General features: G+C 39.8%; 1 protein-coding gene across 2 annotated transcripts in view; it reads right to left on the reverse strand.

Annotated features, from left to right (window-relative positions):
- ngef (neuronal guanine nucleotide exchange factor) overlaps window positions 1-6,538 on the reverse strand; it is a 53,047-nt gene extending 46,509 nt beyond the window's left edge. Inside the window, exons 1-3 of one of the 2 annotated variants that reach the window (XM_038693063.1) lie at window positions 6,011-6,538; window positions 740-766; window positions 426-531 (exon numbers count right to left, since the gene is read on the reverse strand). In XM_038693063.1, coding sequence (XP_038548991.1) covers window positions 426-531; window positions 740-766; window positions 6,011-6,224 — 347 coding nt within the window. In that variant the 5' untranslated portion in view covers window positions 6,225-6,538. The remainder of the gene's footprint in view (window positions 1-425; window positions 532-739; window positions 767-6,010) is intronic. The other variant, XM_038693064.1, reaches the window with a different exon arrangement.
- Window positions 6,539-17,110: the final 10,572 nt, after the last annotated feature.

The following is a 17,110-nucleotide window of genomic DNA, read 5'->3' on the forward strand; positions in this document are numbered from 1 at the left end:
TATCGACTGACTTTCTCTTGGCACCCCCGACACTGATTGACTTCCAACATCCCTGGCTTTCTGAAATTTAGGTGACCAAAGGATTGGAAGTTTTTTGCAGAATACTCATTAAATTGTAGCTATTAGCTTATCTAGAAATACAAAACGCAACCTCTAACCTCTCAACCTCTAGCATACTGCTTTCTGGGATCACAGTCTTCTGAGTAGAAATGAATACATCATAAGACTGTTGTTTGAGTGACAATGAATTATCCTTCAGAGAGATTGAATGGGGTGTGTGCTTATCACAGACAATAAGACAATGACAGTACCCAGTATGAAATATAAAAGTGACGTGTGTGAAGTGTTTAAACAAAGCTGTATGTGCTTTCTGGGTGTGCCTGTGTTCAGTGATAGGGTTGGGCAGTGAAGGCATGCAGACTCACCGTCTTGTCCCAGGCAACAAAGGTGATTTGTGTGGTAAGGGAGCATTAGAGGAGGAGACTCCTGCTCTGTTGCATGGACCATGGTCCAAAATAGGTCTTGTAGAATCTGGAAAGAGAGACGGAAAGAGAGAGAGAAACAAGCAAAAGAATAAAGTGTCTTAATAATCAGGTACAATAGTGAGGACAAGGAAATTAAACTTATCCTTCCAAAACCAATCACTTGTTTGCTCATATTTTTGGGCTAGCACACTTCAAATGTAAAAGCATTTTTCTGTTCATTTTAATTAAGTAATAATGTATTGTATTATACATACTGTAATCATTGCAGTGAAGTTTTGGATCTGAACACATCAAGTAAATGAAACAACAGGGTTAGGATCAATGAGCATAATGATAGGTATTTTAACAACAGAGAATAATTTGTTTTAATTTAAGTTATGCATCTACATTGTATGAGCATAATGTATTTCAATGCGAAACATGTCTCGCTAAATGTTTTTGTTGTTGTACTCAGTCAGTGTTAGTTATAATTGTGAAGAAAAAGTATTTTTTTGATGATCTGTTGTGTTTTTTGTACTAAGAGTGGCGAGTTGAGTTTAACAGCATTCAAATTGTGCAATCAGCTGATAATGCATCAGTGCTATTTTTTTACGCAGTAACAGAATCTCTTGTTGGTACTGCACGTCACTGTAGCAGTCCCAACGTGTGTGGGTGTGTGCTATGAATATTCCACTGAGAGTAGACTTTGACTTGTGCCTTTCCACATAATACATTTGAAAAACCTCTGGACAGATTACAAAGATTGAGTTAGCTGAATAAAATGCACTAAAGCCCTGAGGATATGCTGCTGATCAAGCAGCCTCTATAATATTAAAATGATTACATATAATTGTTGGGACCTCACATTATGGGGAAAAAAATAAGTATCCTGCATGTAGGCCAGTAACCTGTACAAACGGGCCTTCATGTAAAACAAGTCTGGAACACGGCGCAGCAAAATCCCTCCCGTTAACTCACACCTGAGAGTAAGTGGAATCAAAATACTGGATTGCTACTGGCCGAAACTTTTAAGGAGCGTAGGACCCCCTGTGGTGCAGCCTTCACATCACTAACACATTAACAGAGTGTTTCTACAGGGGGTAACTTTAATCTCATGTCAACGCTAGGTGAAGGTCTAATTTGCTGGTCTAGAACGGACTGTCTTTTGTTTTCTCTTTTGTTTTGTGTTTCCCGAAAACAGTTTTGGATCCCAAAAGAGACTTAAACACACAACTAAACAATCTCATCCCTTCCACTGTTTGCTCACAGAGTGAAGGATAATCTTTGATGCATCGCTCTCTCCCAACAAAGTTGACTTCACCATTTTCCCTACTGCTATGAGGATCAGTGCGCCACTGAACCTGCTGACACCCGGGCTATAATCAGGATCCAAGCTGAAAAAGACTTTGCTTTAATAACGGACATCTGAATCCTATTTATTGCTGTGTGCTTTCGTGCGTAGAGCGTTGCATTTTGTATCGGTAGTGCGCTACTGGCTCTTTACTTGTTGTTCCTGAAACTGTGTATGAAGCCAATAACCAAAGTCCAGTAACACTGCTGCCGAATAATGAAAGTTAGAGCAGATGATAGTGGTGTGTTGGCTGAAGTTGATGTGCTAATGTTAAATAAATCCAATTGTAGCCTACCTTTTAAAGAGCAGCTGCCAGTGCTTCTTTGTTTATTGTGTTTTTAACAGCTTGTTGTGACGGTCAGTGCTCAGATTCTACCTTCACTGTCCACCTTATTAATGTAAAATAGTATTTAAATAGGCTATTGGCATTTATAGGTGGGCAAACCACTCTTTGAGACTTTCAACTATGGTTTTTGGTCACTGATTCCAGGGTGGTGCCCATATTGATTAATCTTGATTAATAATTTTGTAATATTAACAACTTTATTAATATTTGAAATATCTTGATTTTTGCTAACAACCAAACCTGCCCTTAAGTGGTACAAAAATATAGGAAATAAAAAATGCACAGCACAGTTAAAAAACACACATGCAGAAAAGGATGATGTAATTACTTTTCAAATGACACTTCCATGGCTCTGTGTAAATCAGCTCTTGGTTGGCCTTCACCAACAGTCTCCTGGTGTTTTGTTACTTGGTATTGTTTAATACCAAGAAAAGGGGTTTATAAGGTGTAATATTTACAAAAAATAGGCCTACAGCTTGCACTAACTTAAGTGTTTTCGACATATACTTTACTTGGGCGGGCCGGACAGGTATAGTTGCACTTTAGCATTTTGCAGAGAAACGGTGAGGGAGAGGTCATCTGGTATTATGGTCATCTGCAGATGTCACTCACTAAAGTTAAAGGGGCTATATGTAGTTTTTCTACTAAAATGAATCCTTTTTTTATTGCCTGTTAGTGAAGGGGTTGTAATCTGACATTAAAATCATCCACTTGCCAGGTTTGGCTATTAACTCTGAAGGCAAGTATTCCTTGCCTGAAAATGAGCATAATACCACCTCTTTAAGGGTTGTGCATGTTGAACCTTGAAGAAGATGGGTTACATATATATATATATATATATATATATATATATATATATATATATATATATATATATATATATATATATATATATATATATAAACTATTTGAGCACATTTTTGTTCCGCCATCACTTCTCGTAAAACTGTCAATATTGAAATCTACACAGCTGATTTCTCACCTCAAAACTTCTCAGAAGTGGATTTAGTGATGAAATTCCATACGAAAACTGTAAAATATAAAACTTTCTGTTACTCGCCTCTGTCTGGTGCAGCAATGATGATGCAGTGAATAGTGAATATTCTCTCTGACCAATCAGCAGTCTGTCTGTTTTCACGTTACATTTTAGTATCCCTCAGCTCGCTTGGAACCTCGACAGAGGTGAGGTGATACGAAAAAAAGTACCTGGAAGCAGGTACAGGTGCAACATTTCTACAATGGAAAACCAAACAAAGGCAAGTCGAGCCAAAGGGCCTCCGCTCAGACCTCTCAGGTCCTCTCCAGAATTAGAATTACGTTGCTCCTGTTGTCTAAAATTGCACGTGCAATATTTTAGAATGCAGAATATAGTACTCTTTATTTGTTAGTAAATTGGGCCCTGAAAGTAATGGAAAAACTAAATTATGACCAGTGTTGGGGGTAGCGCGTTACAAAGTAACACATTACTGTAATCAGATTACTTTGATCTGTAATGCAGTAATTTAACGCATTACTGTTGATAACTTCAGTAATCACATTACAGTTACTAATAACAAAATCATTGCGTTACTTCAGAACTGGTACTATCTTACGCGTGCAATTTTAGTACCTGTTATGGGTGATTTACTAAGAATTATTGCGAAGATGACAACAAGAGCAAACACAATGGAGGTGGGAGTATTTAAATGAGGGTTTTGCTTGTTTTAATGGTTTATCTATCTGCATAACAGGAGGAGAGAAAAATAAATCAAAAGTCCGTTTTTGTGCCTTTTTGCGTAACACTTTTCCCACCTCACTTTTGACTTCAGCGCCAGTCCATGAGGACACAGAAACTGCAGAGCTGCCAAAGCAGTCTTTCAAGGGGTGGAGGTAAAAGGCCTATTTTATTGTTTTGCGAAAGGACAGCGATGCCCTCTAGTGCGCCTGTGGCGAGGCTCTTTAGCCTGGGCAGTCTTGTGCCAAATCCGAGGAGGAACAGGTTGTCTGACAAACGATTTGAGAGACTTCTGCTCAGGTTGTGAACTACAGGGGAGCCAGGGGGTGCTTAGCTCCCCTTGATAAGACTTCCATGATTTATGATATTTTGGGGGGTCTCTAAAATATTGACAGCATGCTTTATTGACATTAATCTCTATATTTCTCTGTCATCATCATGTGGAGCGTGAAACTTCATCCAGTCAGAGTGAACTATCACTGACCGTCTGCAGCGGGCCAGTACGGGTTGTGCACTAATAAGACCGACGCGCTGTGAACAGTTCGTGATCGTTCCCCTCTGGCTGGATGAATATTACGCATGATCCATGCACTGCAGCTGGGGGCTGTCTGCAGCGCCACGCAACTTTCTAAAGAAAAGAAATAAATGTTTCAATGAAATGTCCAAACAAAGTTTTAAGCATTATGATAGGCTACTGTACTGTAGCCTTGTTCTTCTCTTGACAAATGTTGGGCTGATGTTCACAACTTTGTTGTCAGATAGCTTTGTAGTATTAAAGAGCATAAAACAGCTCCTGTGTACGTTCTCATTAAAATAAGGAGTATGTTGTGTGTTGATCTGGGCATTTATGAGGTATAACTTTATTGTGTATCACTGGTTATGTTGTGCAGTAATCCAAAAGTAATGTAACTAGTAGTGTAACTAGTTACTTCCAGCAGTAAGTAATCTAGTAAAGTAAGGCATTACTTTAAAAAAAAAAAAAGTAACTAGTAATGTGTAATTCATAACATTTTTTGAGTAACTACCCCAACACTGATTATGACTGACACTGATCTTCTCACTCCTGGTATGAAAGAAAACAAGCCCTTTTAGAAGCTACATCATTATCTTTTCACCTTTACTGAGATTGAGATTCATTTAATTTATCAGACATGCTATCAAAGCAAATATTATAGGATCATATCCCTGATAAAATGCAAAGGACAAAGTTATCAGTGCCTGTGAAAATGATCAATACAGGTTAGCTGATAAATGGTAAGATCAGAAAATCTTACTCAATTGAATTTGGACTGGGGTTCCAATCAGAAACCTACCTCTGAAAACAATCATTAGTGGTTTAAGTTCACTAATGGTGATTTAAGTTCAAGTTCTTTATTTCAGGTAATCAATAATCAGGTGACTGGATTTTGTTACATTTTTCAACAGACCTCAATGTTTTATTTCTTAATTTTATCCATTCAGGAGACTGATGCTGACGGTGTAGTTATGTATTAAGTAATCACTTTTATCCCTCCCTTTGTGGCCTATCAAAGAGGCCGGGCAAAGTCTAAGCTCAAAACTTTGTTTCTGTGATTGTGCCTCTTAAAAACTGTTGACGATTGATTTGCAGGATGGCAATTAAACATTCATATAAGAAATTTGCAAATAATTTCAGACACTAATAAACATGATATTAGGTAGGTATCCTGGTTGTTTCATGTTTTTTTGCTTAAAATCATGAGGTGACCTGTGGAAAGGTATTATGCAGGTATTATGCATACTGTTATGCTGTTCAAACAGAACTAGTTTCTCTGGTTGTGTTCATGTGAATTTCAACGGAAGGATGAGCCTTTGTTCCATGGTCAAAAATAACTGCATCAACTGTCAATGAAACAACAAAACAGAGCAACAGTAAACAGAATCTACGAAGACCATGCTGCTGCAATGTGATGTTTCCGTTGAAGCCTGTCAATGTTCTCTGTGTATTCAGTTGACAAAGTGTGAATAGGTTTCAAATAGGCTAAAAATCTATTGCTTTAGGGCCAGAAAAGTCAACTTAAATATAAATTAACTTTTGAGACATGAGCCCATATTCGAGGTACAGTAGAAATACAATGTTAAATTGTAAGCACTGTAGACGCCTGTTGTTTCCTTACTTTCAGACTGCTCAGATGAGACCAGCCTCTTCTTCCTCATTGACCGGTAAAAGCGGGAGTTCCTGCGGATAGGCTCTCTGCTAAAACCAACACAGGATTCATCCTCATCATCGTCCTCCTCATGGCTGGGTTGAACCACAGCAGCTTGATGCTTCTCTGGGGTTTCATGTGACTTCTGCCCCCACTTGCCCCTGAACAGGGCAGTCACAGACATGGTAAAAGATTCCTTTTCCTTTTTAAAAAAAAAAGTGAGTTGAGAGAAACTGGAAGGAAGAATTATCAATAATTAGCCAGAATCCAGGAGCAAATCCATGCTTAGAACTGAAAAAAATGCTGTTGAAAAATAAATCCCAAGAAAGAGTACAGTACAAATAACAACTCAGAGAACAGAGAAGTGGCCCTGTCTTCCTCCAGTCAGAAGGACAACAGTGCTGTTAGCTACGCAGGCGACCTGTGGAACCAGGAGAGTGTGTTGCTTATTTCTGGCTAAGCTGTAATTATTGCATTTATGACTCTCTCTCTCTTGCTCTTTGTCCCTCCTCTGTTTGACTACCTCCCTCTGTCCCTCTCTCTACACCACCCTGTGACGTGCTGACATTCCTGAATGTCAACCTGGTCTTACCAGCCTGCCTGTCTGAAACTCTCTCTGTTGTGGAACCTGAAAAGCAACCTCGTGATTGTCTTTTCTCTTCTCTTTGCTTTCAGAGTTTCTTAGATTCATCCACAAAATCAATGTTCTCACTCTTGGGCCTTTGTATTCAGGTAAAGGTTCAATTAGAGGGCAAATTACAAAAATACAGCATGCATTTTGCAGGTGGTGGATGTTATTTCCTTTGTGTTAATGCAATGTGTGTAATGTTTGTGGTCATGTTGAGCCAGGGCCCCATACGGTTTTATTGCTAGTCAGCTGACAAGGAGAGTTTAAAGTTCACTCTCTCCATTTTTCCCCACACAGCAATAAGCCTGCTTGTACTGCCTGGAAATGATTGTTTTTGTCCAAGTAGGGTAGTACACTATTGTATGCATGGTTTGTTTTGGTGCTATTACCCCTTAACCAACAGTTTCCCCCTTTATTTCCTCTTAAATGATAAGACAGGTATTATTGTATATTTTCATTCCAACAATCCATCTACTTTCTGCTGCTTATCCAGGGCCAGGTTGCAGTGGCAGCATCCTAAGCAAGTCAATTTCCCCAGTAACGTCTTCTGGCTCCTCCTAGGGAATCCTGAGACATTCTCAAGCCACATAAGATATACAATCTCTCCAGCCTGTTCTGGGTCTACCCCAGGGTCTCCTAGGTTGTCGTTCCCAGAAAACATCCAAAGGAGGCACCTGGGAGCCATCCTTATCAGATGCCCAAACCACCTCAACTGGGTTCTATAAACATGAAGGGGAAGTGGCTCTACTCCAAGCTCCCTACAGATGAACTCCTTAACCTCAGGCAAAGGGTGACCCTAGCCATCCTACTGAGGAAACTCATTTCGCCCACTTGTATCCGCAATCTTGTTCTTTCAGTCTCTAACCAAACCTTGAGGCCATAGGTGAGGGTTGAAAAGTAAATTGACTGGTAAATTGAGAGTTTCACCTTCAGGTTCAGCTCCCACTTTACCACAACAATCCAGTACAATCCCTGCATTAGTGTTGACACTGACCCAATTTGCCGCTTTACCCTCACTTGTGAACAAGACCATGTGGTATTGGAGGATTTGGGGCAGAAATATTTATAATATTTCTTATTGTCAACAAATCCCAAGAAAACAACAAATTAAACCTTCTGTCCATCTTATACCAAAGCCTACTAGTTCCTACTGAAGATGTAGCCTAAATCTTTAAAAACACCTCATAAAGATAGAATTACTCTACCACCATGAGGAATCTCTGGGTTATCTTTGATCAAGACATGCCCTTTAATTCCCACATAAAACAAACTTCAAGGACCGCCTTTTTTTCACTTATGTAACATTGCAAACATCAACAACATCCTGTTTCCAAATGATGCAGAAAAACTGGTCCACGTATTTGTTACTTCTAGGCTGGATTACTGCAATTCTTTATTATCAGGCTCAATAAGTCCCTTAAGACTCTTCAGCTGAATGCTGCGGCATCTGTATGCAGAAGAACCAGAAAAAGAGATCATATTTCTCCTGTTCAGGAGGCAGACACCATCTCCACATTTAAGAGTAGGCTTAAGACTTTCCTCTTTGATAAAGCTTATAGTTAGGGCTGGCTCAGGTAGTCCTGAACCATCCCTTAGTTATGCTGCTATAGGCCTAGACTGCCGGGGGACTTCCCATGATGTGCCACTCTCTTCTTCCTCTCTCAGTTATGTCACTCAAACCACAAAAGTCAATGCAAGTGCAAAGATTCTTATATTTCTTTTTAACAAAAAAAAAACAGTACCTACAGGTGAGGAGGATGTGCGGAGAAGACCAGCAGCTAGGTTGATGTGCTTCTCCATCGCCTCTCGTTCCTCTCAAGACTCTATTGACCCAGTGGTCCTGTCAATGTGTGGGTTATGGCGCACCACTGGATCCAGCTTTGGTTACAAGAAAATGAGTCAATGAAGTTATCATCTGAACTGAATCAGTTAATGCCAACAAGTGGAAGGAGCTAAGACGACCAAAAGGGTGGCTTCCAGCCAGGCACGTGCACACATAGACATCAAAAAGGGTTTCAGCACCTGCCTTTTTTCTTCCTCGAGAGAAAGTGCCCTTTTTTCTTGGATGCTTGTTCTTTGTTTTTGTTTTTTTTAATAAAAGAATATACAGTATATTTATTCCTGTTTGCAACAGATTCCCTGTCAGACCAATATATTTATTGGGAAAAAAATCTAAATAGGCTATCAGGTCGGAAGATTGGAGTTCCAATGACCTGGTCTTATATGGTCTACACATGAAAAAAGGAGATAAATCAGCATTTAAAGCATTTTCACAAATTGAATAAAGGTTTCACAAATCTGAAACTATGTTTGTTTGAAACTTTAGCCTCTGTGGGACAATCTAGTCCAGATTTGAGAGCTCTAGGTATAGGGGTTTTGGATCTGGAACTGGTCTAATGTGGTCTGCATGTGGAGAAAAAGCTGTGAAATCACCCTAAAATAAAGTTTTTTCAAATCTAAAAAAGGGTTTCAAACAGCCTAAAATGCATAACAGCTTTCACAGCAGTAAGAGGTGCAAAAAACGGAGATTCGGTCGCTCAGCAACGTAAATTAACTTTCACTTAAGTTCCCTTTAACTGCCGAATCGGAAGCTAACTTTAGCGTCGTCTGATGGAGACATTTGTGTCAAATAACGTCATCACAATCACCACACTGATATGCAAATTAGGTGTTAACTTATTAAAATGTGCACATTTGACAAGTCACTGCAGGTGAATGGGATAAAGAAAATAACTAAAGCATATCACCACAGAACTTCCCCAGTTAATGACTTGCATCAAGAGTTGTCTATTTTCCTCTGAAATGTGCTTTGTAAATATGCAGATTAGCTTGTTTTGGTTAATATAGAATAAATCTATAGATGCAAACAGACAGGGCAGTGTGGGCAGCTGTGGCTCAGGAGGTAGAGCAGGTTGGCTGTTAATCGGAAGGTCGGCGGTTCAATCCCTGGCTCCCCCTGGTTGCGTGTCGAAGTGTCCTTGGGCAAGATACTGAACCCCAAATTGCCCCTGGCGGCTGTTCTGCCAGTGTATGAATGAGTGTGTGTTTCCGTTTGAGCACTTAGGCTCAGTGTAAAAGCGCTTTGAGTGGTCGAAAAGACTAGAAAGGCGCTATACAAGTACGGAGCATTTACAGAGGGTATTAGGCTTAAAACCAACACCATCTAAATGTTTATTCTTGAAGTTTTATTTCCATTAGAGTAAATGAAGACATGGAAGCAAAATAATAAAGTATTTGATCAATATATTAATGTATTCAGGCAATTCAGTATTGCAATCCAATGTTGCTTGGCTGTGTGAAGCTGAAGGTTATCTTTGCTCATTTGGCATCTTGCTTGTAAAACAAAAAGTATTTAAATAACATTTATTTTAATTAGACTATGCCTGCAGCCCAATGCTACAGTTTAGTGTGAAGATTTATGTATGAAGATTTATCTAGTAGCCTAGCATAGAAAACCTGCACATTGTGGCATGGTTTGCTTTGCTGTCGCCTGCTCCTGTGATAAACCTAGTGAATACTGAAGAAGACTGTGGTCTCTGTGTGAACTGATTATTTTGTAGAAAAGTAAAAATGTTGTTGAGTTAATATATTTGTCTTGTTTAAAAAAATGCCCTTTTTTTCACTTGAGCCCCTGCCCACCAAAATGTTTGTGCACGTCCCTGCTTCCAGCTGCATGTGATTAAAATCGACTGTAGGTTTGGAGGTAGTCTGGCTCATCAGTGCCCTTCCAGTTACTAACAAGCCTGATCATTTAACAATAAATGACAGCTAACAGGGTGGTGACCAGTCACTAGGGTGAGGTATTGTTAAAATTTATTGATACCAGTACCAAAACCAGTACCCTTAAAGTAGGGGTGGACTGGGACAAAAATTCAGCCCTGGCCCTGCCACACCAGCACACATTACCACACATCCCACAAATACAATTCACTACTTAGGCTACATTTGTGTACAGATGGTGAAATAATATCACTTTGTGTGTGGTGGGAACTTAAGGTCTGAGATTTGGGGTGAGATGAAAGACTCTGGTTACAAGAAGAAGATGAGAAGACATTTTTACATTATTTTGAAGAAATATTTAATGCTGAAATGAGTAGGAGGCTGGGGGCCCTCCTTGATCCTTCGACACGACAGGACACGAAGTTGCATGTAAATGGACTGTCCATAATGCAATAATAATAACAATAATAATAATAATAATGCATTACATTTTTATAGCGCTTTATCATTGAAACTCAAAGCGCTTCACAATGTAGTGGGGGAGCCTCACCTCAACCACCACCAATGTGTAGCACCCACCTGGGTGATGCACGGCAGCTATTTAGCACCACAACGCTCACCACTAGGGATGCAACGATTACAGATTTTGTTGGTACGATTATTGTCAGAGAAATAATCACGGTTTCATGATTATTATGATTATTACGCATTAATTAATTTCACAACACTAGTAATGACTTAAGTTGATTTTTAATATTTAATGACATTAACAATTAGATTTCTATAATATGTAAGTATTATTAATGTAAGAGGAATATTAACTTTTGTCCACCAGGGGAAATTGTAACAAAGGAGAATAAACTGTACTGTTACCGTCATCAAGCTGCTCATCACTAAACTACTTTGACCGCAGCATGCGCACGAGCTCGCCGTGCGGTGCACGTTTCTTGATGCAGCAATAAACCAAGCTATTGAAAATAATGGGCCTCAAAGCGCAGCGGTGGGTCTGAAAGGTAACACCTGCCTTGTTCGTTTACGTTGCACTGGAAGCTCAACTCTCACCGCTACGGCATCGATTATAAGTGACGCGTTTATATTTGGTTCCCCACCAACTTGCTAGTTATTCAATATAATGTATTAGGCCTACCTTTACTTAGGCGTGCAAAGCTATGGTGATCCCGCAGGTGCTGCATCAAGTTTAATGTAGTTATTCGCTCCTTTAGCAGGAACCTTTTAACGGCAAGTTTTTGAACAGGTGATCCGTCATCTTCAGTAACGCCCTGGTCAGTCTAAAGCTGATGATACATGGGGCAACTTTTTGAGCAATCTTGCTGGGCAATCTTGCTAGTGGCAAGTCCAACTATGTTTTGAACGGATAGCGGCGGGAAGTTATTTATTTACACTCTCCGTACTTTAACAAACTCCTCCTAGAGTCATTTCAAACTCAGTCATTTTGAGCCAACAGCATTTTCTAGCTAAGGCGTTCCGAGTCGTCTTTACCTAAATCAGTATAATAATTTCAAGCAAACAGTAGTTTCTAGTTAAGTCGTCTTCGAGGTAAGTCGTTTTGAGAAAACGTTGAGCTAACAGTCGCCTCGAGCGAACGTCGAGCTAACAGTCCTTCTTCAACCCAACCGTCGTTAAACCAAAATAGTTTCGAGCCAACAATTGTTTCAAGCTAACATCCCGCTAACAGTTGTTTCGATGCAACATCCGGTCATGGCCACTTTAAGCTAACATCAGGCTCAGTCGTTTCGAGCTAACAGTCGTTTCAAGAGAACATTGAACTAATAGTCGTTTAAAACCAAGTCACCTTTAGTTAAAGTCACTAGAAGCTCAGCCACTTAGATCATACGTTAAGTCAGTTGTTTCACGTTAAAGTCGTTTCGCGTTACAGCCTTTTGCATAAAAGTAGCTTCAAGCTACTTCAAGCTCACATCAAGCAGACAGTCGTTTCGAGCAAACATTGAGCTAACAGTCGTTCCAACGAACAAGTCATTGTAAACCAAAGTTGTTTCGAGCTCAGTCACTTCAAACTTGCTCGCTTCAAGCTCACATCGAGGTAACGTCATTTCAAGCTTAGGTCAAGCTAACAGTCGTCTTTAACCGAAGTCAATCCAAGCTAAGTCAATCTAAGCTAAGTCACTCACATTGCGTTAAGTCATTTTGTGCTAAAGTCTCTTCGAATGCTCAGTCGCTTTGAGCTCACATTGAGCATGGCCGTTTCAAGAGAACAACAAACTACCAGCTTTCGAGCTATCACAGAGCCAGCAGTCATTTCATTCAATCCAAAATCATTCGAGCGAACAGTCTTTCAATCTAACAAGTGTTTCAAACTAAGCATTCGAGCATAGTCATTTTGAGTTAAAGCCGTTTCGAACTTAAAAATGTCTCGAGCGAGCAGTCTCATCAACTAAGTCGTTCGACAGTCGTTTCGAGCTAAAATCATTTTGAGTCAACAGTTGTTCGAACTAAAAGGTGGCTCATTCCCAGTCATTGCCAAACCGACCGTGCCAAACCGACCGTGCCACCGGTCAGGCGAACAGAAGTGTCACACTAAAGTCATTTCGAGGGAACAGTTGTTACAATTAGAAAGGGCTTCTGGCACCAGGATGTCAAAGCCTACCGCTGATCGCTCCCAGTCCACGGTTTAGGGGTTCTATAAGGATAGATGGTTCGCAGCGAAATGGTCGCCAAAACCTTAACATTAACAGCATAGCTCTCTCTCGTGCTAGAGGCCAGCTTGAAGAGCTCCCGCCATGTCACAACTAGTACAACGTATTCACATCACTCAGTCATCCCAAACCTTAGAAGCTACGTTCACACATGCTCCGGTTTCACCTCCCTGCATCTCCCCTCGTCTCAGCCTTCGAGGTCATACTCACAATTCAGACTCATTCCCCAAACAACACCGGGTTCTACTAAAGAAACCATATAAATGGGCCTGCTTAGACATGTCTTTTCTCCGGAGTCCAATGACCCTGAACCCTTGCAAGACCCTCGTGAACCATTGCAACTCTTGGATTCTAGAGTACAACACGCCAGATCGTCGCCGAGTCGGTTCCAGTGGCCTCTCAATTACCAGTGCCACCGCCACTCCCGCCAAGCACTCTCTCGTCATGCCTTCTCCCATCCATTACCCCAATCACTCCTTCAGTATAAGAGTTACCCTCTCAACCTCCGACGTCATTCCCGAGCACCCAATACATACCATGCACCGCTGATCCTCCCACATGTACCATCATCACACTCATTCAGATCTTAAAGACCTCAGATCAGCCAATGCTCTCACGTAACGAGAAGCTTTTGGGGTGCTACGGCGGATTTCCCTGTTGTAGCTTCCCCACAACACCTCAAATGTCTATTCAGCGAGTGCTAGCATCTTTCTGTTTCGATCATCAATAAATCACTTAATCGTACCTGTTGATTGTGTGGTCCTTGCTAATGAATTTGGATATTGGATTTCTATCAACCCCACCTCATATGCTGATTTAAAGTGTAAAGGCTTGGATAGCTTTGTTCTAAAATTTGCTATTGTATTGCTGGGGTAAAATAATATGGTCGAGTTACTGGGCAGGGTGACAAAAAAATCCTCCACATCCATTTATATGTGTGTTTGGAAGGTGCTAGGGCAACTAAATGACCTGTTTTTCTGAAATCCAAGACTTAAATTTACCTGGCCAGCCGACCTATTTGACTAACACCATGTCCTGACCTTGTCTTTTCTTTCGATATAAAATCTATTTTAAATGTTTTGTTTTTATCTATAATAACTTTTTGCATCTCTGACTCATAAAATGTTCCCTGTAATATTTTCAAGTCATAATCTTTTAATCTGTAAACAGAAGGATCCCATGACACACATTCCTTTGTAGTAAAATATTCATCAATATAATTTTGCCCATAACCTTTTTCAAAGGGTCCACGTAGTTTTGAAATTCTTAAAGTATCGCCAACTTTATATTCAAAACAAATTACTCTTTTATCTTTTGTTTTATACAAGTTGTTAAATACAATATCTTCATTGTCTTTTGTTACCTCAATCAGTTTCATTTTAATACTGCGATGATAACTCTGATTGTAGGAGCTGACCAGGTCCTGCAATACATCTATGTATCGTTTAGAATTATTGGCTGTTAAATAACGCCACATTTTAGATTTCAGGGTCCTATTAAAACACTCTACTACAAATGCCTTAGTCTCATTTGATGTGGTAAAGTGAATGACACGATTAATTTTCATTAATGCTTCAAAATCTTTAAGAACTCTGTTTGTATTTTATGTGGTATTCTACCTTCAGCTACAATATCTTTAGGATGCTGCGACGCATTTACCGCTCTTGTTTTTTAAGCAACATACCCATGCATATTTTGAAAACAAATCTAACAAATCTATACAAGTTAATAAATAACGTACCCCATCATTTTCTGCAGAATAAGCGGACATGTCAACTAGATCTAGCTGGAATTGCCAATCTATTGTATTCACTAAAACCTTGTTTCTTAAAATGCACTGGAGTGTCTTGTGAAGAGTACAGGCATCTTGTTTCATGAGCCAGTTTTCTATGTCTGAATCTGCACACCGAACTCCAGTACTGTCAAATATAGCCTTGTTGAGTTTTTGCTTGCCTCCGTAACCCCCTGCATTGTCTGTCGCATAGAATACATTTCTCATCACCTCCTCCATGATCTTTATTACAAAGATTGACCCTTCAGTGTCTGTGCTCAAGTATTTTATTTCATATAAAATATTTAAGTACACGATATATCTGTCAGTGAGGTTTACAAGTATAGACTTTTCAGAAAATCAATACAAGCAACTATGTTTTTACAAACCAAAGATTCAGTGAAGCAATACATCACATCATCAACATCAACATGTTGCTTTCTGGTTAGCATTAAAACACACAAATCAATACTAAAAGTATAAAAACAAAACACATGCCCCATATGAAAATCATTATCGTTCATTTAGCTGATGCTTTTATCCAAAGCAACTTACAATTGCTACACGCCTCTGGAGCAACGAGGGGTTAAGTGTCTTGCTCAGGGACACAATGGTGTAGGGGTCACAGCGGGGGATTGAACCCAGGTCTCTCACACCAAAGAAAGGTATCTTATCCATTGCACCATCACCACCACCATCACAGGAAAAACATTTGCTGCATCGAGTAGAGTAGATTTCACATCTGGATATTTATCTGCTGGATATTTACCCGATGTCATTCGTCTAACACATTCTGTCTGTTTTTCAAATCTAGAACAACATAGTATCCTATCGGTGTCACATATTGCATGGTTAAAAGTTTTACACAACAGTGCTCTCATCCTATACATGATCTTTCTCTTTTTGACATAGTTTAGTAGACTAGACACATTCCCCATTGTTGTTCAGTGTTTTTCCCCCTTCCAAATGTCCCGAGAGATAAATAATAAGCTACGGTTACCTGTATAATACTGCTAGTAGTAGTGTTAGATGATATGGCCTTATTGCAACAGTCCAGAGTGTCCAAACAGGATCCCTTAAACGGCTTCTGATTTTTCTTCAGGAATGAGAAATGTTCAATTTCTTTTCCCCAGTTCTTTGCCATAGTCATCCACCCAAGAGATATTGACGACATCATCCTGGAGTAATGGAAAAATATTTAGGCCTGCTTGATACACCCTCATCCGCTGCACATGTCCTCGTACCTGCACAAAACACATACTTTTTTCCTTGCATTTTGAATGACAGAATCGTCCTTGCATGATCTAAAAAAGACGTAGGATTCTGGGTCGTAGACTTCAAGGTCTGTCTCTACACGGTAGACCCGCACCATTGTGTGGTATAGACTCCGTTTGATTCACTCAAATCTTTACAGACTTTGTTTACTTAAGTAATTCCAGTCTTTGGCTGAAAAACTAATGTGCGGTGGGCTTTCACAAACAAACAGTTCATCAAGCTCTCTTTTATAAAGATGAACTCCTTACTCAAACAAGAATCCTGACATTCTAAAATCTTCTACTGCCCATTCAAACTGAGGTGCCCAAGCCTTTTGGTCCAGAAAATCGGCCAATGCTGTAGGGGGAGTCTTCATTTCTAGGAGCCATACTCAATGCAACAGGATGTGCAATTATACGTTGTTTTGGAGTCATTACTCTCGATTGTTTACCTGTGGTGTCCATGATTTTGATACAACTGAGATGGCGCTGTTGTTCTGCACGAAGACAGCTCTATCCGATGCAGATTCACCCAAAAATCGTTCAGTCATCCCGTTCCACGCTCTCGGTCAGATGTATACTATTTCAAAATCTATCCTGTTAGATATACAACTGACTGTTTAAACCCCTCCCAAACCTCAACATCCGTTTTTAGAGGATAAGACCGGACATCCCCAAACACAACCCCCTTTTTCACAGCGATCTTCACGTTTTGGTGTTCAAGCCCCACCATGACCCCAACATTTTTTTCCTTTTATTTATTTATTTATCTATTTTTATTTTTAAAAAATGTATTTATTTATTAATAAATTAATTCATTTTGTATTAATTAATTATTTATTTCATGCCATTTCGTGCACGCCACCTTGTGCGTGTGCATGTTCACATGCACGCGTATTGCAGACATTTCATTACTACTGACACCTATGGATATCACAATCTGGTACACTGGTACATTGGCAAACAAAGTGAAGAGGTTGATTTGCGACTTGTGAAAATAAAACCTACCGTTGAGATAACTAG

This window comes from Micropterus salmoides, unplaced genomic scaffold, assembly GCF_014851395.1.
Source record: "Micropterus salmoides isolate LMB-PRFRI ecotype aquatic unplaced genomic scaffold, ASM1485139v1 Ms_hic_scaffold_3, whole genome shotgun sequence".
Lineage (NCBI taxonomy): Eukaryota > Metazoa > Chordata > Actinopteri > Centrarchiformes > Centrarchidae > Micropterus > Micropterus salmoides.